General features: G+C 36.6%; 2 protein-coding genes across 7 annotated transcripts; one reads left to right on the forward strand and one right to left on the reverse strand.

Moving 5' to 3' along the window:
• Positions 1 to 215: 215 nt before the first annotated feature.
• Cdk1 (Cyclin-dependent kinase 1) lies at positions 216 to 6,774 on the forward strand. Of its 4 annotated transcripts, none has more exons than XM_045726750.2 (7): positions 216 to 346; positions 1,675 to 1,873; positions 2,005 to 2,143; positions 4,212 to 4,367; positions 4,583 to 4,746; positions 5,603 to 5,744; positions 6,014 to 6,774. In XM_045726750.2, the coding sequence occupies exons 2-7, from the start codon at positions 1,680 to 1,682 to the stop codon at positions 6,116 to 6,118; spliced, it is 900 nt and encodes a 299-aa protein (XP_045582706.1). In that variant the 5' UTR covers positions 216 to 346; positions 1,675 to 1,679; the 3' UTR covers positions 6,119 to 6,774. The 4 variants fall into 4 exon arrangements, with proteins under 4 accessions (XP_045582706.1, XP_069173752.1, XP_045582707.1 ...); XM_069317651.1 differs by having other exon boundaries at positions 314 to 397; XM_045726751.2 differs by lacking the exon at positions 216 to 346 and adding an exon at positions 349 to 487.
• A 4,341-nt stretch (positions 6,775 to 11,115) lies between these two features.
• On the reverse strand, positions 11,116 to 26,232 carry LOC123745775 (nascent polypeptide-associated complex subunit alpha, muscle-specific form). Of its 3 annotated transcripts, none has more exons than XM_045726747.2 (7): positions 25,708 to 26,232; positions 20,377 to 23,311; positions 18,291 to 18,329; positions 15,384 to 15,514; positions 14,155 to 14,279; positions 12,843 to 13,043; positions 11,116 to 12,165 (listed from the first exon to the last, which is right to left on the reverse strand). In XM_045726747.2, exons 1-7 carry the CDS (start codon positions 26,053 to 26,055, stop codon positions 12,093 to 12,095), a joined length of 3,852 nt encoding a protein of 1,283 aa, XP_045582703.2. In that variant the 5' UTR covers positions 26,056 to 26,232; the 3' UTR covers positions 11,116 to 12,092. The 3 variants fall into 3 exon arrangements, with proteins under 3 accessions (XP_045582703.2, XP_045582704.2, XP_069173753.1); XM_069317652.1 differs by lacking the exon at positions 25,708 to 26,232 and adding an exon at positions 25,337 to 25,477 and having other exon boundaries at positions 12,056 to 12,165; XM_045726748.2 differs by lacking the exon at positions 18,291 to 18,329.
• Between the last annotated feature and the right edge of the window lie 589 nt (positions 26,233 to 26,821).

Here is a 26,821-nt window from a genome sequence, read left to right on the forward strand (position 1 = left end):
AGAGTTTATTGCTACTAAATAATAATAAATGCTGAATTAAAGTGAAGAGAAACGCGTCTCCAAGTGCTTCTACACTTTATCCTCACATTAAAAAGAACCGAATAAATAAAAATGTAATTGTTTCTCAATTAGACATCGCAACGTTAGGAATTATTTTTATAGTTGAGGTGTTAATAATATAAAAAGAACTATTGCCAGAGTTTCAGTTCTCTCTCTCTCTCTTGATTGGTGGATAAAATGAAAACAAACACGGTGATTGGCTGGGCGCTCCGAGGCCGCTGATTTGTGGATTTGGACAGCAACGTGGGAAGGGCTGTGTCTTTTGTCTTGAAATATCCAACGTAAAGTAAGTGTCTTGGCTGCCTTCAGCACCGCAGGCATTAGTCCCGGGCAGAGTGTGAGTGCTGAGGCAGAGGGTGACGGGAGTGCGACGCCAGATGGGCGTGAGACCATATGGTCGTTAATGTCGTTGTGTTCCGAGACACCTGTAGGTGTTGGAGGCAGTTGGCGGGTACTTTTAACATTCTCCATTATATCATTACCCTTAAATGCTCGCTAGAGATCAAACGCCCAACACCTACAGAATAATTGGTGTTTTTTTTCAGAAAGAATGACAAGTATGACATGAAACTTGTTAAATTATCTTCTGGAGGGGGAGTGGCCTCGTTATTGTTAATTAAAAAAAAAAAAATTGTCTTGAGGGCCATATTTTACACTTGAGATGTGTTGGTGGAATGGTATGGCGTGGGCTTACTTGGAATTTAAACCTTCCTAAGACCCATAACCATTAATTATCATTAGTATTGAGCAACTTAAGATATGTAGACTTGTGACTGCCATAGCCTAGTTGTCTTTATGGTATGGGGTGAATGTTGGAGTTGGTTTAACTTTAATATTAGGCCTAGCCTAATATAAATAAAATGGTCTACATCATTATTATAAGTACACTACTATCTAAACAGGAGGATGAGCTGTCTAATTAGGTTTAGCCATTTTAGGTTAAGCAAGTTTTAAAATAAATTTTCACAATGTATTTTGTAAGATGTGACCTGTCTAAAGTAGAGTATTGCTCACGCTTTTGACTTGGTGAGGTGGTCCATCGATGATAGTTCGTTGCCGTTGATCCACCATAAAAGCTTTGTAAGGTATGAGCCCTTGGTGGTCCAAATGGCTCTGGTTTGGAAAACATAAAAGGGCTTCGGCTTTGAAACAATTTTTAATGTAAATTGTATTTTGTGTAATTTGTTAGATTTTTAGGGCTGTAGTGGTTTGGCTTATCAATAAAGCAAAGTTCATAAGAAATTTAGTGACACAACCAAAATCATTTTAGACTTGACCAGTCATTTTAGACTTTAGTGCCAATTAAATAAACCATAATAAGTTTGTGTGAACAGGTTAGTGTGTGCATGAATCTCTGTTGCTTATGTGAATGAGATGATTGTGTATTAGTTAAAATAGTGGCAATAGTGTGTTGTAATCAAAATCTGCCCTGTAATGTTATGAAATTTTGGTATAATGTACTCTCAATTAATTCAATCCATCAATCCAATTCAACACCAATTTGTTTGCCAACAATTTTGTAACTTGAATCGATGACTTTTAGTTCGTGTTGTGGATTTACAGGATTCTTATAAATTTTGTTGATTCCTGTCACTGACTGCTTTTAAATTTCAGAGACAATGGAGGACTACCTACGCATAGAGAAGCTTGGGGAGGGAACCTATGGTGTAGTGTACAAAGCCAAAAACCGCAAGACTGGCAAGTTTGTGGCCATGAAAAAAATCAGATTGGAAAACGAGGAAGAAGGTGTTCCATCCACTGCTATCAGAGAAATATCCTTACTGAAAGAACTTCAGCATCCCAACATTGTTTTGTAAGTTATTATAAAATGTGTGTTTTGGTAAATTTACAATATACTGTGTGCATAATTTTGTTACCCATACTTTATATGCCCTTCAGTTCATGTCATTAGTAATTTATTTAAATCTGTCTTTACTTCAACAGGTTGGAGGATGTGCTCATGCAAGAGAGTAAACTTTTCCTTGTGTTTGAATTCCTAAATATGGACCTTAAGAAGTATGTAGACTCCTTTGAGTCTGGAAAGTACCTTGACAAAAAGCTTGTAAAATCTTATTGTTATCAGGTGAGAAGCTTGCTGTCTGATTTATTTTAAATTTTTATTAAAGTAGCATGTCTTTGAATTGAATTGAATTGATTTTAATATGTTCAATAGTCTCATTTATAATTTTATATGTTCCTGTTTTCTCCTTTTCCTATTTACTCTTGTTCTGACCCTCATGTATGAAAACACTGAGTACAGTATTAGTAGTGATGCAAAAAAAAACGTAAATCCATATCCTTGGAAATTAAAGTGGACATGAAAGTATTTGGACAGATGTGAAATGCCACCACAGATGGACCACCATTCAGATGGGACTTCTGTCAGATGAAGAGCTACAATTTCAGAATATGTATATAGTTTAGTGCCAATTAAATAAACCATAATAAGTTTGTGTGAACAGGTTAGTGTGTGCATGAATCTCTGTTGCTTATGTGAATGAGATGATTGTGTATTAGTTAAAATAGTGGCAATAGTGTGTTGTAATCAAAATCTGCCCTGTAATGTTATGAAATTTTGGTATAATGTACTCTCAATTAATTCAATCCATCAATCCAATTCAACACCAATTTGTTTGCCAACAATTTTGTAACTTGAATCGATGACTTTTAGTTCGTGTTGTGGATTTACAGGATTCTTATAAATTTTGTTGATTCCTGTCACTGACTGCTATTTTTAACATTTCCTCAAGGTTCTCCTTGTTTATTTTTTAAGGTCCAGGAGCCATTTTAGTCTCCATTCTTACTTGCTTTGTTTTTAAAATTGTTTGATATATTTGGGGCTAATTCTAATACTGTACTATATCTACACGCCTAACCATTCTATGCCTTCCATTACATGGATTGCAACTCCTTATTAATTTTGCAATTTTAATTTTCATTTGACAGCTGGGTCAATATTCACTCGGATGTCAACTCCTATCAACATTTCCCCAACTCTTAAGTAAATTTGAAACACTAAATAAATCCAAAGCAATAACATACTTTCAGGGATTTTTCTTATCTATGCTACCTAATGGCTACCCTGTTCAGCTGCTCACTCAGTAGTACATAAAATGTTTACTCGTTTTCTGGGACCCTTGGTTGTACACCATACATAAAAGCAATTTTGATGCGGGACTGAACTTTCCTGGTGATGCTAAAATGCTGGGGAATGAGCTTGGAGGACTCGGTTGCAAAAAGATATAGACTTTAAAGTGGGTTAAAGATTGACAGAACGTTTATTGTTGACAAATGAAGGGTGATAATGTGCCAAAAGTTGGTTAAATGTTGAACTTGCTAAATCTTGATGCAAAAAAGATCTGGGAGTCATGATAAGTACGGATCTTAAGAGAAGAAATAATGTTCAAAATAAGGCAAATACTATAGTATACTGGAAATTGTATCTTGAAATACAAGTTTTATTTTTTGACCTATTGTTAGAACCCATTTAGATTACTGGTATGCAGTTCAGTTTTCAACAGAACTATAGATTGGGCATATATTTCCTTATTTAAACCTGTGCAGAGAAGTATGATAACACTAGGCCCAGGAATTAGAAACCTCCCTTATGTAGAGAAGAATGAGAAAACATGATAAAATAGTGCTGTATATAAAATTTCCTTTTCATTTGGCTCTTATTACTAACCTTGGGCACCATGGTAACCTAGTTACGCTAAAAATATAAGAAATGTACAAGAAAGTTTGTGGAGACATTTAGTGGGATTGTCCACTGAACAACAGCTACTGGGAAAACCAACTTGTTATGCGTGTTTACGTTTGAGTGCCGAACAAACTAGGTGACAAGTGTTTTAATTCTCGAATAAAGTGCTTGAGTGCTGAATTGTTTGAGTTAGGAGCCGTTTGAGTGCCGAGGTACCTGTGTGTGAATGTGTGAAAGGACGATAATGTTGCCAGGTATCAATATTGGTAGATGTGTGGTTGCTGGATTGTTTTTCTATTATAGGTTAGACATACATGAATACACACAATTGGGCATAAATAGCTGCTGTCTCGCATAGGGTAATAGGCCTTCTGCAGTTTCCTATTCTTTGGTTCTTTTTACCAGGTTAGTTACGGTATGCTGTAGTAATTTGTAACTTTGTGTATTCTAGCTGTTCCAGGGTATCCTGTATTGTCATCAGCGACGAGTATTACACAGAGATCTCAAACCACAAAACCTTCTTATTAATGAACAAGGAGTCATCAAAATTGCTGATTTTGGATTGGCTAGAGCTTTTGGTATCCCCATTAGGGTTTACACACATGAGGTAAGCATGTGTGGAATGTTTTATTTTAATTTAGTAAATTAAATGCTGTACAGTATGTACTGTCCCTATATTTAGTTATGTGTATTTATTTAATCAGTTTCAAGTTTAATCCTAATGATACAGAATGTTACTGCAAAATTACAGATTTCGTATTAGTTTTATATTGGAATGTTAAATATTTTGCTATCTGAGCTTGACCTCTTTTTCTGCTATAGGTTGTGACTTTATGGTACAGAGCACCTGAGGTCCTTTTGGGTTCTTCTCGTTATTCTTGTCCCGTGGATGTGTGGTCTTTGGGCTGCATATTTGCCGAGATGGTGACAAAACGCCCTCTTTTCCACGGAGATTCAGAAATCGACCAGCTTTTCAGAATATTCAGGTATTACTGTCTTGTCTGTTTTATTATAGATCACATAAGTAAAAGTCATTACTTGTGCCAGATCAGATAATTATGTTGTACAAGGATACTTTAACCCCTAAAGTGCAGCTATGGATATGAATACATGTGTACCAATGAGCTAAAATTAAAAAAAAAATCCAAATATTTTTTTTCTTTTATACAATGATCAATTTGCATGCAAAATGTGAGGAAAGTGGAAATAAGGTAAATATCTAGTTTTATTGGTTTGACAAGCTGTAGTGTGGCTGGGTGGTGGGCTTGGACGGTATCTGTCAATGCCAGACACAAAGTTTGCTGACAATACTCATGGAGCAGATGATTACATTGTCACCTTGGATGTTTCTACATCCAAGGATGTAGATGTTGCCTCATGGGATTCACAGTCTGCATATTTCAAATCAAAGTAACCTTGTTTCAAGAAGCATGAATTATCTTTATTACCATAATTCCTCTCATAATTATTATAAGGCTCTCTCTTTATCTAGTTCTTTAGTCCGTGTTTTGCTTGCTGGTGAACTGTAGGCAGTAATGATTATCAGTTTATTATTCACATTGCGGATCTCTAGCACCATAATGTTGACTTCTCGAGGGTTGTCGAGTATTAATTTTCTCGCCGTTAGTTTGTGTGCACACGTGCAAAAACAAATTATGCCCATTTTCTGTATAGTAATTCAATGTTCTTGTAATTCAGTCTCGCCCAGTTATCAGTCGATTGATACAGTATACAGTAGTTCATAGTACTGGTATTTGTAAATGTAGCATTAACATTTATTTTCCTGTGCATTATAAATTAACAATAGTGTTGTCTATGGATAACGTTGCTTCCATGTTCCAGAACCCTGACAACTCCTACAGAAGACAACTGGCCAGGTGTAACACAACTACAGGATTACAAGGCAAATTTCCCTAAGTGGACAGACTATAATCTTGCAAACTCAGTTAAGCAGATGGATTCTGATGGCTTAGATTTGCTCTCTGTGAGTATATGAAGTTCAGAATAATTTACTTTTGTTACTCTTATTTACTTAATAAGTACTGGAAATCAATTGTTAACTTTTACAATAGCCGAACCAGAATGTAAAATACTTTGCAAATGTTTCAGGCATTTTAAGAGTTTTAAATAAGCTTTTTTATATGCCTTGGGGAAGACAACAAAAGCAGTGAAAAGTAAGAGTATGAAGATCTTGGTAGGAATAATGCATTCAAAGGTTTATGTTGACATATATTTCCATTGATTTATTTACAGAAAACCTTGATATATGACCCAACACAAAGGATCTCTGCAAAAGAAGCCCTGAAGCACCCATACTTTGATGACCTTGACAAGTCTGCTCTTCCAGCCAAGAATTGATCATCGTGTGATGGATGATGGCAGCTCAATAGACCAATGTCTTGAGTCAATACTTCCTGGTCTTTGCATATGCTTGCTTCTCTCCTGTGAGTTATTTAACACAACACTGAAAAGATTTCCTTATAAATAACTACAGTGTGCCTTTAGTTCATGCTGCTCATTAACTCAATTCTATGAAGGTAAAAAGACTAGTGACCATGTCTCCTGTGTTATGAAGATGTGAAGTGTCTTCTTTGTGACACTTTCAGGTATGACTGTGGATATGACTTTGTAACCTTGTTTATTTGGTTATTAAACCTTCCTACCAAACAAATTTTTAGGGGTGCTGCTCCTAAAGAGTTGTTTTAACGATGTTAATAATGTTGTCATATTGGAATACATTTTGATTTTTTTTTTTTATTGCTGCCTAGTTATTCATATTTTGAAGTTAGAAAGCATTGCTTGTGTGCTGTGATGTCTTCCTTTTTGTACACTAAAAGTGGAAGGAATCAGGAGTATGAACATTAGCTTGGTTAGCAGCAACTTTGATTGAAAGTTGCAGCAATTGTATTCATTTACTTAAAATATGTAAAACCAAATCTTCATTTGCATATCTGTCTTTCTTAAGAGTGACTTGTAACTATATATATAATTGCTCATAAATTTGTAAACCTGAATTTAACTTTTCATTATTGCCCTTTCCAGATGGTAACAAATTTAGGTAATGCCATGAATTACTACAAAATATTCAGTTACTTGAACTGTTAAGATATTTGCAAGATGTTTATGATATGTAGTATACTCTCTCTCCCAATGTGTTTTGTCTACATTCACACAAAATAATTGTCATTGTCAGTCTTTTCTTGTCTTGGCCATCAAACTGTTCACCTGTTTCTTGGGTCCCTTTCCTGGTGATCATACAAGAATCTTAAAAAAAAAAAAAAAATATTCGGTGTCAGGCCAAATAAGAAAAACTATGTTAATTTGGTTGTAGGTGAAGAAATATTGGAAACAAAAAATTGAGAATTCATTTTCATGTAAACTACTGTATTTGTAATACAGTAGTTCTTTGAAATTTTGCATAGCATCAGTGGTTCAGAGCATAGGCATCTATAAATAGTGATGCACCTGAACATAGTACCAATTTTGTTGTAATAAATGCCCAGGAAGATAACTAAGGATTTCAGGATTTCTAACCAGTAAGGCAAATGATTGCCAGAAGTTTCTAGTGTCAAATGACAACCACAATGTTTAGAAATTTTGAATATTGAGTGGCACATTAAATCATTAACAAACAGGAGCATTGTCAGTATTGTTTGAGAATGATAGCAGTAGTTTAGGGTTAAGATTTCTGTATAATTCATGAAACTGAGAAGGTGATTGCCTATAGCTGAAATATTTCCAAAGCTATGGCATAGGTCTAAATTCCTGAAGCTTTCATCCTTTGGTTTTCCACAATCTCTGTGCACTTGTTTTTACCTTCATGTCTCATATATTCATCTATTGCTGTAGTTAGCCCAACCTCTCCTAACTAATCTACAATTGTTACTGACTTTATTACTACATGACTCATTAAGGATTTTCACAGGACAGTACACCTAATGCTGTCCAACATCTGCAACCCACTCAATCTTAATATAATTTTTCTGGGGCATTAGGAATATAGTCAAATTTGTGAAAGTTGTGCAAATTATATAAAATAGCCAATTCCCTGCCTAATTTTTGAAGCTCTAATCTTGAACCTAAAGTCCTATCAGGATCACTGAGCCTCTGTCCTCAATAAGTATCTTAGTCTATCCATCAGCATCCAGGGCATCATAAAAACACCTATTTTTTCCCCCTAGAAGGTTTGCATAGCAAGTATTGCAGAGTGAGCTTACAAAACGTTAAGGCATTCCCTTCAGAGTTGGACGATATTTTGCTTCCTATTTACTTCAGCTTTAGGTCTGAAGTAAATAGGTACAATACTGCCTTGTCATGGTAGGGTGACTTGCATGCTCAGCTAATGCATAGGATGGCTAATAACCATGGCTTATGAATCCTCTTCTGGCCAAAAGGAAAGTATAATGCATGCCAAACCTTAATCTGGATTGATATGAAGCCATGAACATTAAGAAAATACTAAGGCTTCAGAACCTCAGCCTGGAAAGGCTACCATGTGACAGGTATTGCTCGGTCATCATTCCATGACTTAATTTAAATGTACAGTACTATTGATCTTTGCTATAGACTTCAGAATGCCAACCTTTAACCTTAGTTTCTCCCTCCCACTGCCATATGTGGTGGTAGAATTACACATCATTGGGAATAACAGCAAATACACAAAATGCAAACAAATTACCAATAGTTTTGAAGAACTTGGACAATGTCAAACTCAAAAACACAGAGATAAGTGCTTTTTATAAAATCAAATTTTAACAATTTTACTGCACTATATTGATTACAAATGTAGAAACTTCTTTTTAATTTAGATCATATGATTTATCAATCACTGAAGTTGTACATTGAATTGTTTCAACCTTGCAGCAATGAATCGGTAGTCTGAGGAACGAGCAAAATGTCGTTCTAGTGTCGTTAAAAAGATACCTTATTTCAGTATATTGGTTCAGAAATTATAATAGTCCCAAATCATATTTCCATCATTGCAATGATCTTAATACTTTTTAATGCAAAATTAGTGAGAACATACACGCCCAGCTCCTCCACAGGGAACACCAAAAAACATCAACATGAGAAATAATGCCCATGACAGAAGAGACCTTCCAGCTTCAGTGACTAGGTAAAGTGATAAGTGTTTCAAACCCATGCTTTGACAGCAATTGTAAGTAATTGTCTTCGTTCCTCTGTACACCAGAATTCATAAATATTTTGCCTCTTTAGTAGCAAAGTAGGAATCCTGCAAAATCAACTGAAAAAAAACAAAGGCAACACACTTCTTTGATGAGGGGGGTGTGGCAGTGGAGCGGGTAAAATGGGTTGTTCAATGTGACCCGCCTGATTCCCTCTGCTCTCCTCGATGGATATTGGGTCAATTGGGCATTTCAGTGTTGGTATCCCTATCAGTACTTGAGATTCTATTCAGACTTTTTAGTGGTTATGTATATACAGTGGCGCCTAGATTAACGAGTTTAATCCGTTTCGGCACCGAGCTCGTCATGTGGAAAACTCATCTTGCGAAACAACGAAACTGTCGTTGGAGGTGTCTGAGAACCAGCGGGAACTGCTCGTTAATCGAACGAAAGCTCGTCAGCAGAGACATTTTTTTGCAAGTGGCTTGCTCGTAACTGGAGCCGCTCGTCACTCGAGGTTCCACTATACTGTCCTTGTTACACTTGAGGTTGCCCATGTGCTTGTTTGTCTCCATGGAAGATGGGGGTGCTGGGTAGTAAAGTCTAATTTAAGATCATTTTACGATGATTTTTCAACACATCCCTTCCTATGTGTGGAAATAGAAGGGGATAGGAGTGGGCAGTCAGGCCCACACCCTCAGGATGAACAGTAATCAGGCTCCATATATCTGGCTACAGTGGGCCCAGACCCCACTTTGTCTTTGATTCACCCTACTGACCTACTCTCACCAGAAACTTCCTTGGCAGGGTCAACTCCATCCTTACTTTGAGATTCATGTCATTCATATCACATTTGCAACTGTTGCAGATAGTGGATATGCTACTAAAAATATTTATCAAATATGATCAATCTCTGTGGCTGCATTCCTCTCCCTGAAATAGGAAGTGGGGAAATATCTTTGGTCATACTTGGCACTTAAATGAATATAAACCTGCACTGTTCTGCTAACATATCAACATAAAATGTCCTGATTTTCAGGATCATAAATTTTACTTTTCCACTGCACTTTTAAGTCAGGTTGTCCTTCAATAGCATCCCGTCAGTGAATCTGCCAACTTTGATATTGTTCATCTCATCTTTTGCTGCCAATATTGGCATCCTGAATATCATCTAGGCACTTGAATATTCTATAACACACAAGGTGCTATATAACCTGGGCTTAGTGCTTTTTGTAGGTACTGCGATATCAAAAGAATTAACACATTTTGATGTCAACTATCAGATTCATTAACAACAGTGTAAAGGCCTCCATTGTTTCTTGTTCTATTTTGCACCGATATATTCAATGCCCATATTAATATCCTCAGTTATGCTATTTTATCTACTTGTACACTTCAATTATGTCACTCCTAATTCTTCGCCTTTCTAGGGAATGTATACACCGATGATTCTGAGGATCAGTGTCTCTGCGGACTGGTCTCCAACCAGGCCTCATGGTTGGTCTGGTCAACCAGGCTGTTCAATGCAGCTGCTCACAGCCTGGTTAATCACATATCCTTTGAAGGTATTTATCAAATTCTTTTGAACACTATAAGAGGTCGGTCAGTTATGTCCTCATATGTGTAGAGGGAGTGTTGAAGTCTTTGCCTTTGATGTTGATCAAGTTGTGTGCACACCTTGTGCATCTGTGCTTTTCACCGGGGCTACTTGGTATAGCACATTCTGCCATGCCTTCTGGTTTTGTGGTGTTATTTCTGTGTGCAGATTTGGAACCAGTCTTCTTAGTGTAAATTATTATGTAGCTTCCTCTTAAATATGTATTTTCTAGAGTACAACATTAAGTGGTCCCAATAATTTTGATGTTTTAGTGAATGGATGTAAATTATACCTCAATATCGTCACATGGAAGGTTTTCTGCAACTCGGGTATTTCCAAAGGTGAGATGCAAATTAAAACACCAGTTTCATTTCCTCCCAGAGATAGGCAAATGTCACTTGCCAGCAAGATGGTTGCTTGCCACCTTGGTACATTTCCTTTCAGCCATGATAGAAGTGCATTTCCAAGATAGAATGTAGCTATAGCGTGCATTTCTAGCAATGGTATGACATACCAGAAGTTTGTTTACCCTCAACTTTAATCATAGCAAAAGAACAGCAGCCAAAAATTAGGCTTTATACTGTTCTTTTCAACAGAGGAAAAGGCATATTTTTGGGTAGTAATAACAAGAATATGATTCAATACTGTATTTTTTACCCTAGTTTAACAAGAAATTTAGTCTTTAAAATTCCTTTCAACAATTGTACTCTCCAGTGAAGCATGTGGAAAAATAGGACGTGGGAAACAGCATAAAAGTAAAATATACGTTAAGCCATCTTTGAAATCAAGTTCTGACCATGTGATCTCTTATTATATACAGTTTCATTTTTAAGCGACGTGAAAAATTATTCAGGTATTGTAAAAAGAATTATATAATTCAAATATTCACATCCAAACCATATTGCAATGTCATGAACATTAAAAAAATGTTGGCAAACTGTTTTATTGAAATTAAGTATCAAGTGTTTTTGTAGACCCTGTGAAGAATAACCCCTAATAATAGGGCTAGCCCAAAGTGAGGTAATATTTAAATTGTTCTAAATACTTGATGATGAGCAGGAAATTCTTGCAATAAGCTAAAATAAAATCTTAAGTATTCATAAAACAATTTAAGTAGAAAGATCTATATTAGACATTAAAACCTGTAGTAAGGATGATGACAGTCTGAAAATTAGGTATATGTATTAAACTATTTGCAAATGACTAGTTCAGACTGATTTGCATCCCTCAAACATCTTTCATGATAAAAAGTTGAACAAACTCTCTTAATGGATCCATGTAAGCACTCTCATGATACATTCATGAATTACCTCACTTTGGTTAATATTCACAAGTTAGACACAATATGAGTCACTTAAAAGTTAATTTGTACGAAAGCCATGTGATAAGCTGGTTATACAAATCTTTTAAAAAATAATAAATCTTGACACTACATATATATCTTAGATGTCTAGAGTGTTTGATGCTCTATAAATGACAAATGATACCATTAGAAAAGTGAATATAAAATAATACTTAAAAGGCATTTTGACAGAAGAAAGAAGTTTGAAAACAAAAAATAAAATAACAAGAAAATGTTATTGTGTTTTATTAATTTCTGGACACAGTTCTACGGTCTTTTTCTTCGGCGAGTTGATATACCATCTTGGCAGCGGCCGGATAACCACGGCAATACAAACTCCCTGGCAAGAACGGGGAGAAAGACAGAAAATAAAATAAATGACACAATACAACGATGAACAAATAAACAGAACTTGCACATTACTCACATGAAAGCAACATTGTGGATCAATTGTCATTACTTTCATGTTCTGATTAACAGTATTTATTTGCCAACATATTACCATTACAGTACTTTGTGTAATTTGCTTATTTATATTATATTTGGCCCTATTTTCTTACAATATTTCTCTATTTTGTTACTTACTAGAAGTACAATATTATATATATATATATATATATATATATATATACACACACACACATACATACATACAGTACTTCTAGTAAGGTTTAAGATTTTTTTAAATTGAAGATCTTATTACTATATTAACATGTGAAAGCTATAACAACAAATGGAAAAGTTTTAAACACTGTAAAGCTGAGGAAAAATATTTACTTATTCCCATAAAGACAATATTGAAAACTGGACTTACTTATGTTTCTGTTATATAACTGTAGTTGGAATTAACACCAGTGTGGCAAAGTTGTAGGTACATGCAATGATTTTAAGACGGCTCAAAATCTGTTTTAGCATCACTAATTCACACTCATCCTTATTAAATCTCTAGGTGTAGAGCATCAATAGGCTTGCTTAAAGAAAGTTTAAGAATATATTATCACTTAAATAATTACTCACTGAGGAGGTATCCTAGCCATGGGCTGACCAAAGGCACAGACAGGTAGACAATCGTCTACATGCAAATATACAGCCGATTCAGGATTTGGCCATAATGACCGGTACCCAGATACTTCCGGTTCGCTTGGATTTTGTCGACCTTCATACCGTTCTCTTAGACGCTCATAATGACGCTGCTCTCTCATTCTCTGTAAATCCCACCTGTAACAAATTAAATGATAAAACATTATGCCTATTTTCAAGATATTATGAATATGTGTACTGTATCGTAAGTTTCATGTGGCTGTAGTTGTCAATCCCAAAGGAGATATCCTTGTGTAAAAATACAGGAATGCTAATCCTCAACAAGAAAATCCTTTTTTAAGGTGCTGAAAGCTTTGGCTGCAGGTGAAGAACTAATGATAACCATTGAAACATAAGGAATGAAATCATGATATACTAAAATAACAATCATGTATATTTACTATACTGTATATCTTACATATATGCTATTATCAGAGTTGTGGTCTAACAAAAATGTACCCCATGCATAAAATGTATCAAATTGTGTCTAATAGGGTTGTAACATGTTTTTGACAATGTAATTCAGCTTGTAAAGCAATGGTGGAGCAAATACAGTACATGTAAAATATTATCCGGTCCCGTGATAAATTTGTATTTGAGACTTCCTATACTTCTTTAACTAGTCAGTTGTCATTCCATGATGTTCTATGAGTGTAGAAGCTTGCATATAACTATCAAAAGAAGTTATATCCCTAATTCTTATGTTCTTATAGGTACCGGTATATCAAATCTACTTTAGCTGCATGCAAATGGCTAGTATCCATACTCTTTGATCTAGATTAAGGCATAAGATACTAAAGGCCATAGATACTTTATATTTTAATGAATAGAGAGTAATCACACTAATTACATTAAATGATGTGAATGACACATCATTCAATGTAATCACATTGAATGATGTGTCAATGAGAAAATCCGTAGGAGGCGTGATGAGGGTTCGAACCTGTGCGGTCGACTAGTCCACAACACAGTCAAAAGGATTGCAACCTGGAGTTCATCTGAGCTCACAAGGGTTTCATGAGGCTTCCACTAAAGCTAGACTAGGATTTCCACACAATCCCCCCATTCACTCTGGCCCAGTCATCCAGGAATATTCTACCTCTAATGATCCCCAGTTAAAGAAAGAAATCCTTGTGAGATCAGTAGAACTCCAGGTTGCAATCCATTAGACCATGTCGTGGACTAGCATGTGTCTAGTACACTAGTATAATGTAATACACTACAGTGTATTTCATATTCAGTTTATTACCTCTTGCGTCTCTTTTCCTCTTGTTCAGGCTTAGCGTGTCTCTTTAGGAAAACTTCATCTTCCAAGTTTTCTGTGCCTTCCATTACATAGAGACTGGTTAATATGCGTGTTCCCCATCGTGGAATCTAAAAAATAAGAAACTGGATTAAAAAAAAGTTTAAGTAGTACATTATTTTATTTATTTGTATACAAGGCACAATGGGGTTACATTATTACAGGTATTGATGATTATTTGGTACACTATTACAAAGCCACTAACACGTGGAATATTTGTAAAATGTTTATAAATTTGAGTAAACAAATGTGAAAGGGCAATTGGTAAGCTTTACTTTTATATTTAAGAAGCATAGAATAGTACTGCAATGTACTGTACAGTACATTGAAATTTTTCTTCATGTGTACATACATAGAGCCTATTACTGAGGCTTTTTATTTACAGACAAATAGAAGAGTTATCTAGTGGTGCTCAAGTTGACCCCCAAAAGACTGCGTCATTTAAGTGTTGGGAGTCTCCAGAATGCAAATCTGCCATGTTTTACACATCACTTTGAATTGTGTATAATTATAAACATACGGTAAAACTCTGTGGACTCGTTACCAAATATTTCATCAATACAGAATTTATGGAGGTTGCAACAAGAACCAGAGCAATGGGGCCAACCCCAACCTGCCCATGACAAGTCTTCCCATACCCACCAGTCACCCTGTAAAGTTTAATAAGGATAGTAGCCCCAATCATTTGGCCACCAACCTCCGACAGACAGACAGTTTTATACACACACATGGGAACAAAAAGAATCATTTCACAAGAACTTGCTCTAAATTTTTAAATTAAATGTAATCAAGATGAATCTATTAATTAAATACATTAATTTACACATGCATGAATACAACTGCACCATCATATATATTCTCCTCTTTTTTTTTACCTTTAAACCAGAAAACTAATTACAGTACAGTATTCAATTAGAATATTTCTTCTGCACTGTATGAACAAATTCTTTAAGGTTAACAAAGACCTAAACTTTTAAGAAGCAAGTGACATACATAAAATTAAAGCTAGTAATCAACTGTATTTTAATAAGTGCTGAAGAATACAATAACATTCACTTTTTTCTGAATTCATAATGAATTGTTTAAGTTTTTGTTAACTACCAGTACTTGTTGACTACTGAAATCTAGTTTAAGTTATGCTAATAAATGCAGCTAATATGAGTACCTCTACATACCTCCACTTGTGCCTGTAAACACTCCTCTTCAGGATTAGGATCCTCAACTAAGATTCCATATGGAAGGTAATAAGACACACTGGTGTTCAGGATCCCTTCTCCTCGCACTGCTCTTCCTGTTGGAGGCTGGCCTGCAATGGCCATATTAAATATAAATGAATTCTTGTTAAATAATTGACTACTGCCATGGTTCATGTAACAATAATAACTACAGCTTCTTGATTGTAGCAATATTTGTATTTTATTTGTATGAAGCTAAATTTAATATTTGTAATATGTAGTAAAATGAATAGCTGATTTTTTGTAATACTGTACTGTACTCCATGTACATGTCTTCCTGGATATTATTTAACACTGTCTGCAACATGGAATATTCAAAAGGTCTTAAATATCACTCGAGAAACCAATACAAGATAAAAACAACAAGACATGGTGATGTCAAAAGCACTGGATTCACCAAGGATTCTATCAAAGAGCAAGTGTCATTAACAAAGCAAGACTTGAGATCATTCTGAAAATCAGGACATTTAATGATGTTTACGACAGTAAGCGGGACAATGCAGTTTAGACAATAATGATAGTACGGTAATCATCAAAGGCGAACCTGGCCCCAGGCCTGGCTCGAGAAGTACAAGAACTCTTAGAACTCTCTCCAGGTAAGGCACTCAAACTTGAAGACTAGCACTGTCTGGTGCAAAGCAGTAATAATGTCCTAGATATCATTAAAGAAGTTAATATGAGAGCAAAAAGAACACAAAAGGAGTAATGTAAAAAAATATTTAATTCACCAAAGATTTTATCAAGGGACAAACAAATCAAAGGGACATTGAGACAGCAGGATTTCTGATCTTGAAAATCAGGACATTGTACAGGGAGGTGTGCGATTGTAAATGGCACAACGCAGCTCAGGCAGTAAGGAGCAGTGCACTGTTCTATGAAATGCCTTGCATTAAGCATGGATGGCCAATGCACAGCCTAGTCAAAAGTTGCTTTCCACTTCCACTGTCCATATTATGGTCTTGAGAGGATGGCCAGGGGCTAAGTCACATTTAAGAACACCAGTATGCAATTTGTTATCCTCAATACCATGGATATCCTTAAATCTGCTGAAGATGAGAAAAAGCCAGTACAGTACTGTATTGATTTCAACTACAACAGGCTGAAAAGGGATAAAATACTAAATGAGTCACAAGGGACTGCAAGAGTCAAACACAGAAACAGTATTTGGAGGGGGGGGGGGGGGAGAAACAGTTGCCATAGAGCATACAAAAGTGCATAAAGCTCTGGCATGAAAATGCTAGTCTCAAAGGAAAGGCAGCACATACAGGTTTGGTCAGAACTACAGAATAGTCAACACTTGGCAGATTTCAACCCATCGATCTCAAGAGCACTAGTGTATGAAGAGCAGGAAAATGGGATAAAGGGAAATTCAATAACAGTAGATGGGGTAAACCTTCGTTGTGTGGCTCACGTCCTTAATACAAGAGAAACATTGCAGACGTATCACAAAATACAACAAAAAATTAATCTGCCTCTATCCCCCATTTTGCACAACATGTAACAATATACAAAACAACACAAATATAATTTAATTGCAGTACGTTGAATTTTTATATTTGAGAAATAGATGAGAGACATGAATGTGGGAATTTTTTTTTTTTTTTTTATCTATTGCTTGGGGTGAAATTTACTTCTATAGTCGACAGATAACAACATGTATTATATTAAAAACTCTGATTTAGAAAGCTAGATGTCTGATGAAACGTTACAGGATTTGGAAATGATCACAACAAAAGAGTTAAAGAAGAGGCATGTTATATTTATTTCCAGTGTCAATATTTTTAAATATGATAATTATGATAATAAATTAAGGGAATTCAACCACTTTGGACTATGTAATACAGTACAAAATTTTCTACAGCATATTAGTGGTTTCACATAACAATTATATTGCATATGTTAATCAAGAAGACATGGAATGAATGGGGACAGTGCTATGACTAAAATTGGTATATACAGTATTATGCAGTTATTCTTTGTATTGAATATTTTGCACTGTACATTCATAATACAGCAGATGCAATTAATGATTACTGTTTTAGAACCAATAATTCAAGTACTGAACAGTACAACCTGTAATGTGAATATTTATGCATGCTATGTCAAGTTCACTAAGGATACAATACTCAAAATCAATACATTAATATACAGTACTGTACATCAAAACTTATGACCAAAGTTTTATTTACAATCACTTTCATTTTTGGAATAAGTCACAATACTGTACCAGGACTAGAACAAAAACACATCCCCTACATGATACCCGTGATTAAAGACAATTTCGGTCCACTCTGCACCATTATTAAGTCGACTTGATTGACTTGATAATGGTCTTGACCTTACTGAACTGTTATCATATTTTCATATTTCATTTATCTGTGGGCTTAATAATATTTGAACTTTCATAATCATTAAATAGTTACATGTTGGAAAAAAAAATTATTTAATTGAAACTGAGTCCTGCAACACTAATTACTTTAATATACTTTTTGGTGTATCACCACATCAGAACCATTAACTTACCTGCATAACTATTGAATAATAAAATAATAATCTTGTGAAATCTCTACCACTCTTAAGAAAGAGACAGCAATGTGCTTAAAAATAATTGTAAAATACTGTATTTGAGATACTATAACTGTATTGTGCAAAGCAGACACTAGTTGATCTAAGAGGCATTCAGAAAAGTAAGTAACCACAAGTAACCACCTTTGTGTGTGAAAAGTCAACATGAGAGAGACATTAACAAATGTAAAAGCAAGTGCACAAAGAGTGCTGCCCATTCATTAGTTTATGAGAAATCATAAGAAAGCAGAACTATCCACTTAGCATCACTGGTCTTGTTACCTCTCTTCTGACCACACGGTTGTCCTCTGGATGGACGCTCTAGATTACAGGAAAACAAAGTTAAGATTTAATACATCAACCACAACTACTGACTAATTCATTCCCTTAAGGCAAGCTTTTTTTTTTCTCTCAAGTCTTGCCTGTGCAATCAGTCATATACTGTACATTCTTGAAGTCTGCCATAAAAATAAAAGGTTCCTTGCAATCTGTTCCTAATATGGCTGAGCTGTTTACAACTGCTCATTCAAGCATATATTTTGCACTGGCAAGGATGAATTTTTTTTTTTTTGGTTTTCACTAATTTTAAGGAAAACTTTTAATATCTGGTATAAGTAAAAAAAGTTCTACAGGAATTAAAACAACAAAGATACTTAATTCCAACTAAATTTTTTAAAAGCTAAAAAGTTTCTTAAGATAATTGTAAGACAATAAAAGCCATGCCACTGACAAACATGAGAATGTCTGATTTGTATTAGACACGATATTAAATTATGACTCGTTGATTCAGTAAAGACTCGAGTTACACAAACAAAATTTAATTTGTATAAAGCAGCACTACATAAAGATTCCAATATCTACCTGTCTATTATGAACAATCTTCCATTAAAAGCAGATTTTCTCATGCAAGATACTCGCAAAAAGAACACTTCACTGAGCACAAAATGCTTACATTCATAATTGAAATTCACAAAACAAAAATTTTAAATTTTGTTAAATACTGTAGTATTTAAAGCACAACAACATAACAAAGAGCATATGCAGTATTTGATTATAAATACAATGTAAAACATTTTCCACTTTATGGGAACGGGAAAGCACTTACACCAGGAAATTAAGGCAAAGTATTGTAAAGGGTTAGACAGGTCTATACCTTTCCTGCCTTTCTCACACTATCAGCATCATGAGAAACTATTACCATACTGTGCTAGCTATATCCTGAGCAAGATAAACTTTTTAATGGACTAAAGGCAAACACACCTGTGGTGGGTTCCTAGTACTGTTCTTATATTTTCTTCACAATAACTATGATATATATAATAAGAGGCGGCATGCCCCCTTCTTCACTTTAGGCTTCCAGCATATGCCTAGTTTGTGTAAGTTTTCTACATGACGTGTCACAAATATGATTACTGTACAGTATATTCATTCATTCCCTTCCCCATCACCAACATATTGCTTTCAGTTAAATTCTGTATAATTTTGCATGTTTTGCTCGCATGCATGCCACAGTTCTCTAACCGTTTCTTCCCAGCTTGTCACCCATCCATCTCATTACCCTACCACTAAACTCACCTGTAGATGTTTTCTTCTATACTACTCTCCTTTATTTTCCAAAAAATAATTGCAAACCAGTGTTTCACACATCATACATGCCTCTAGCTGCATCCTATCTTATCTAGTTTTCCTAACCAGGTCTTTTATTGTACCAGCCACTGTTTTATCCAACTCATTATAGTCTTAAATTTGTATTTTTCCAGTCAATCATACAGATCAAAAAAAAACTTTAGTTGCAAGGGTTGCTGTCCTCGCCCACTCGCCTAGCAAGTGAGCTATTCCTGGATCTAACCCCGGGCAGAACTGTACAACTAGCCAATTTCTTTGTTGTTCACACCTGTGCATTAGTAAATTGAAGACCATGATGTAAAAACAACTGGCAGATATTGTTTTGGGGAAAACCTGTAGAATAATTGGTTTTAAAATGAACTGTGATAGAGAGGGCTCTTATCCTGCAGACTAGTTGAATGCCATCTGCACCTGTACTCACCGAAGTAATTTTACACCAAATTTCTCATTTACTCGACCCATGTTCACATTCAAACAAAACTTTCAATTCTCTTACACAGTAGTACAATACAGGGTATTTCATTTTCTGTTGGAAATGTCACTCACATACAGTACAACAGTTTGATAAACTGTATAGTACAGTACATGTACCAGGGATTCCATTTAATTCTGCAATATACTATCTTCACACACCCCTTCTTTAATATTTTAATTTTGACCCTTTTCATAACTCCATCCATAGGCCTATATACAATGAATAATCATGAGTCAGTTCTTATATACAGAACAATCAAATATTTACCTTTAAGGAGAAGTTTTTGGCGCAATTTTTTGGCTTCTAGTGCTGCTGCTCGAGACGTTGGTGTGGCAGGCCGGTCAGCCGTAGGGATAGGAGAACTCTGCTTGATTATATCTTTAATTTTCTCCTTAGATTTGTCCCGTGATCTCAAATTGTGATCAGTCGCTCCACTGGATTCAGTTGGTTCATCCAGCTTAAATTTTTTGGTAGATATCTCACTCTCACTTTCAGATTTGCGTTTCAAATTGTGTCTGTCTCTTGTTTGAATGTTCCTAGGTATTTCCTTCTTAAGCTGATCTAATATTGGTTCTGTATCACAATCATTTTCACCCAGGAGACTTTCAGTTGTTTCTCTTCTTGGGCATTTCTCTCGAGGTGAGCTCTTTGGTGTGGCAGCCTTCAGTGAGGGTTTTCTCGTCACTTCAATTTTTACAGATTTATTAGGGGGTATAGGAGATTTATTTCTTGGGGACACTGCTTTGAGTGGGGGGGATGTGGCTTTACTAGGAGGTGAGGCAACTTTATTGGAAGGCAACCCTGGTTTACCTGAAGGAGGAGAGACTACTTCACCAGAAGGAGATCCTGTTTTAGTAGAAGGGGATAAAGGCTTTCTACAAGGAGATACAGGTTTGCTACTTGGGGACACAGGTTTGTTCCTTGAGGCAACAGGTTTACTACACGGGGATAGAGGATTGCTACTAGGGGACACAGGCTGGCCAGCTGGGGACACTGGCTGGTTGGATGGAGACAAAGGTTGGCTAGATAAAGACAAGGCCTGGCTGACCGGGGACATGGGCCGGCTGACTGGGGAAACGGGCCGGCTGACTGGGGACACGGGCCGGCTGACCGAGGACACGGGCTGGCTGACCGGGGACATGGGTTTGACAGCAGGGAGCACAGAATTACTAGTTGGAGAAATGGGCTTGCTACAAGTAGAATCTGGTTTGCTACAAGTAGAATTGGGTTGGCTACGAGTAGAAATGGGTTGGCTACGAGTAGAAATGGGTTGGCTACAGGTAGAAACTGGTTGGCTACAGGTAGAAACTGGTTGGCTACAGGTAGAAACGGGTTGGCTACAGTTAGAAACGGGTTTACTACAAGTGGAAACAGGTTTGCTACAAGTGGAAACGGGTTTGCTACAAGTGGAAATGGGTTTGCTGCAAGTAGAAACTGGTTTGCTACAAGTAGAAACTGGTTTGCTACAAGTAGAAACTGGTTTGCCACTAGCAGATACAGTTTTATTAAAAGAGGACACAAGTTTGCTGCAAGGAGGGGAAGGTTTGTTGCAAGGAGTGGAAAGTTTGCCACAAGGAGGGGCAGGTGTGCCAACAGGAGGGGCAGGTGTGCTGCCAGGAGGGGCAGGTTTGCCACCAGCAGGGGCAGGTTTGCCGCCAGCAGGGGTAGGTTTGCCGCCAGCAGGAGCAGGTTTGTCGCCAGGAGAGGCAGGTTTGCCGCCAAGAGAGGCAGGTGGTTTGCCGCCAGGAGGGGCAGGTTTGCCGCCAGGAGGGGCAGATGGTTTGCCGCCAGGAGGGACAGGTGGTTTGCCGCCAGAAGGGGCAGGTTTACCGCCAGGAGGGGTAGGTTTGCCGCCAGGAGCGGCAGGTTTGCCACCAGGAGCGGCAGGTTTGCCACCAGGAGAGACAGGTTTGACGCCAGGAGAGACAGGTTTGCCACCAGGAGACACAGGTTTGCCACCAGGAGACACAGGTTTGCCACCAGGAGGGGAAAGTTTGCTGCCAGGAGAAACAGGTTTGCCGCCAGGAGGGGCAGGTTTGCCACCAGGAGGGGCAGGTTTGCTGCCAGGAGGGGCAGGTTTGCCGCCAGGAGGGGAGTCAGATTTGTTAGAAGGAGGGTCAGGTTTGCTAGAATGAGGGTCAGATTTGCTAGAAGGGGGATCAGATTTGCTAGAAGGGGGATCAGATTTGCTAGAAGGGGGGTCAGATTTGCTAGAAGGGGGGTCAGATTTGCTAGAAGGGGGGTCAGATTTGCTAGGAGGGGGATCAGATTTGCTAGGAGGGGCAGGTTTGCTAGAAGGGGGATCAGATTTGTTAGGAGGGGCAGGTTTGCTAGAAGGGGGGGCAGATTTGCTAGAAGGGGGGGTCGGTTTGCTACAAGGTGGAGCAGGCTTATTAGAAGGGGACACAGGTTTGGTACAAGGGGGCACAGGTTTGGTACAAGGGGGCACAGGTTTGTTACAAGGGGGCACAGGTTTGGTACAAGGGGGCTCAGGTTTGGTACAAAGGGGCTCAGGTTTGGTACAAGGGGGCTCAGGTTTGGTACAAGGGGGCTCAGGTTTGGTACAAGGGGGCTCAGGTTTGGTACAAGGGGGCACAGGTTTGCTAGGTACTACTTTGTTAGTCGGGGAACTAAGTTTACTAGGAGAGAGTACTTTATTGTCAATGGTTTCCACAATACTATTATATTGGGAAACAATCTTGTTTATAGGGACCTCTGTTTCACTACTTTGGGATCCAATTTTACTGGAAGGGGAATCAGGCTTACTACATGGTGATAAAGTATTACTGGGTGGAGATGCAGGTTTACTGCAGGGGATAATACTTTTAGTTATTGCAGTTACAACTTTATTGCTTGGTGATATAGGTTTAATGGAGGGCAACCCTGTTTTACTCCCAGGAAACCCAATTTTATTGGTTGGTGATCCATCTTTATTAGAAGGAGATATAGTTTTAAAAGTGGGAGATCCAGCTTTGTTTGGAAGTAATGAAGAGAGAGATTTATTACATGGAGATCCTGGTGTGCTCTGAAGAGGATCAACATTTACAGATTTTTCTGATGGAGACTCATGATTGGTCTGTGTGAGAGGTGGTGCTTCTGATGCTGTTTCTGTCCCACTCTCTGTGTTGGTAGATGCTTCACTTGGTTTTTTATGCAAGCTAAGGGAAACCCTCCTATCCATACGCTCCAATTTAGCCCGCAACTGCAAATATAAGACCTATGACAGCAAAAGTACATGTAACTACAAAACTAATTACAAGTACAAGCTTAAATACAATAATATTAGCACAGTACTGTACTGTACAAAACTTAAAAAGTTTTAAATTGTGTATTTTGTACCTTAAAAGCAGTCCTGGTAAAAATTCAATACCATTTAACAAATATTCAACATTAATTTTACCTTAAATTAAAATTGTGATGGTCAGGAAGAAGCTGAAATCCCTTAAAATTATTTTATTAAATGCAGACTATTATCAGTTGCAAAAATATTAGTTGAATTCAAACATACACAGGACATGACATACTTAGCAAATAAAATACTAATGGGTAACAAAGCAATGTTGTCATAATTTACAAGTAATAAATGATTACTTTTTATTTTTTCTAAGCCTACAAACAGAAAGGAAGCACCGGGCCAGCTTAGCCTACACATAACCGATCAACAAACTAACAAAACCCTCTTCTGTATGGTATCAGAGCACGTTCACTGTTGATCTAGTTAAGGCAAAATCTATAGGCCTGTAGGATTTTGATCAGTTGATGATTAAACACAGATGGGCATTATTTTAATGCAGCTGCAGTACTTAAACTTGTTAAAGATGTATGGATACAGAGTAAGTAACTATTAAAAGAATATATTATATAAAAGAAGAAAAAGAATAAAAGAATATAAAAGAATATTTCATGCCCGAAACGCTTTGCATAATAGTAGCTTTAGGCATTGTATGTACTAGCCATATCTATAAGTGCATCATTCTTTGTAAAATCTCTTGTATGTATGTACCTTACCTAAATAAACATTTATTATTTATTTTTATTTATATATATAATATATATATATAATATATATAATATAATAATTATAATATATATAATATATATAATAAATATAATAATTATAATATATATAATAAATATAATAATTATAATATATATATAATATATAATAAATATAATAATTATAATATATATAATATATAATATAATAATTATAATATATATATATATATATATAATATATATATATATTATATAGTATAATATATATATTATATATATTATATATATTATATATATAATATATATAATATAAATAAATAAGTAAATAAATAAATAAATATATAAATAAATAAATAAATAAATAAATAAAAACAAATAAATAAATAAATAAATAAATAAATAAGAAGGCACCAAGCCAGAGACTATAGGGGCCTAAATGGGGCCTATGGGGGCCTAAATGGGGCCTATGGGGGCCTAAATGTCTCAAGAACCATGGTGCAGTGTGAAGTGCAGTTGGATCACAGCTGAAAGGTCATGATCTTGATTCTCATGAAAGGACATCTTACCTTAGAGGACAGTAGCTAGGTTGTAGTTTATGTACTTTATTAGCTAGCTTAAAAGCACAGAGCCTTACTTTCATCACTAAGGCAAACTTTATTTAAAATTAAATCTCTAAACTTATAATTTGAAAGGAAATGGGTTCTCAATATCATAATATTATACTGTATTTGAGTTGTGTTCTGTTGATCAGTACAGTACTGTATTGTACTGTATTTTAAAATCTTTTGAAAAATTCAATTAAACTATATTTTTGTATATTAAATTTGTGCATAAACAGTGGAAAATGTAGAAATAATAAGAATTTTGCATATCTACTACAAAAGCAGATTGCCATATCAAATGTATTTGATGTTATAGTGATTTAAAGTGTTGATTATTCAAACCTCAAATCACCCCAATGGCAGAGCTCTTGCTTTCATTCCTAATATTGCTTTGACATTTGTGTCAACTATTAAGACGATAATAGTGTGGATATATTTGAAGGGATTCATGATGGTGAAGGGGTAGGGAGAGTGAGAGTTAGTGTAGTAAAGTGTGGCCATAGTAGCCAGGTGGGCGCGGGCCGTCCATCACGATCAGCTGACTCCTTCCCGCCATTCATGACCACAACACCAACACTCGCTACACACTCAACACTCCACTTATTACACCACAACTCTCTATTTACCCCGTCATAAACCCCCCCGAGGAGCTGCCAGGGTGTTCTTGACGAGTGAGGGTGTGGTGACAATTAGGGAGAGTGTGGGTGGTGTAGTAGCGGGTGCTCGCTTGACCCTCCGCTACTACTCCTCTACTACGCTCAACGGCCATGATGGCATGGCGACGGCCACCACAATAAACATTATCATTCTCCTTCACCTCCTACCCCTTCTTAGTATCCTTTCTTACACACTCCACCGTCAAAGGTTAGCTCCGCTAAAATACTTTGTTGTTCGTCAAATACAGGAGACATTACGCCAAAACGTGTATATTATTACACAAATTTGTAAACAATACACAGGTATTTAAAATTTCAACATTATTCAAATTCCAACTTACGTTTTCATTTTCGTCTCTAAGACTCTTAATCTGTTTGTCTTTGGCTACCAACTGTTCAGCTTGCTGCTGAATTAAGTCCAAGTGCAATAAGAGAAGATCTTTGAGGTGCTGCACTTCGATATCTTTTCCAATGGATGCCTTAGAGTCCGAGCATCCTATATACATGTGGTCAAATTCTACAGCCATGGCCAGCTTGTTGTCGTTGTTCTCTGTGGTCGTCATAGAAGATGTCACTTTCTCACAACCTTCTCCCCCGAGTCCTGTCACTCCGTCAAGCTTCTCCACTCCAACCACACAATCCTCTATTGCATTCTTATCACCGTTATAAAGCGTCACTGTCCTGGGCATTTCGCTTTCTAGTTACCCACTACGTCGGAAGACACTTGTGTTCTTGCATTCTAGCGAGTCTGGGGGTTGGCCAGTGGTAAGGGAGGGCTCACAAGGGCAAAATTACTGATGTACGCATCATCTCCCAGCTTTGTGGCCGAGAATCAGCTGCTCGCTATAGCCCCATGTTGGGTGCGCGTCTTGCTCCACCCGCACGGAACTTATGTTCGCGTTCCTCCACACCCAACCTTTGTTCTTTTGACTCCCACGCTCCACGCACATGGCCCAAGCTTGGGCTATACAGGTGTTGATTAACTCGTAAATACTCTCATTACCATATATTCGCCAAACTGTAAAATTTGGGAGATAGTGACGTTATGGACATATTTCATTCTGATTGGCTGACGCCCGAAGACCCACAGCCGCGGATATCAATTTAATTTCTCCGCTCCTAAGATGAAAAACTTGTCAAGAAACTGTTGCTAATTGTTTTACTTACAGTAACTGAACATAAATTGGCAGTGCATAATTTTTTAAATATATGCTTTGTGTTTTATTGTTTAAGTCAGGAGTTGTGGAATAATATAGCCTTAAACAAACAGGATATTGTTAGGAAGGCTGATGCCGATCATTAATAATATAACAATTTACAACGTTTTGTGTGGCGTCTTAAATGCTAACTTTCCTTTTATGTTTACGGATTTATTCTCAGAAAAGAGATAGTAGCAGGCCTATTATTTTCAAACGATCATACGTAGAATATACCCAATTGAAATTAGCATATCCT

Source organism: Procambarus clarkii, chromosome 88, assembly GCF_040958095.1.
Source record: "Procambarus clarkii isolate CNS0578487 chromosome 88, FALCON_Pclarkii_2.0, whole genome shotgun sequence".
NCBI lineage: Eukaryota > Metazoa > Arthropoda > Malacostraca > Decapoda > Cambaridae > Procambarus > Procambarus clarkii.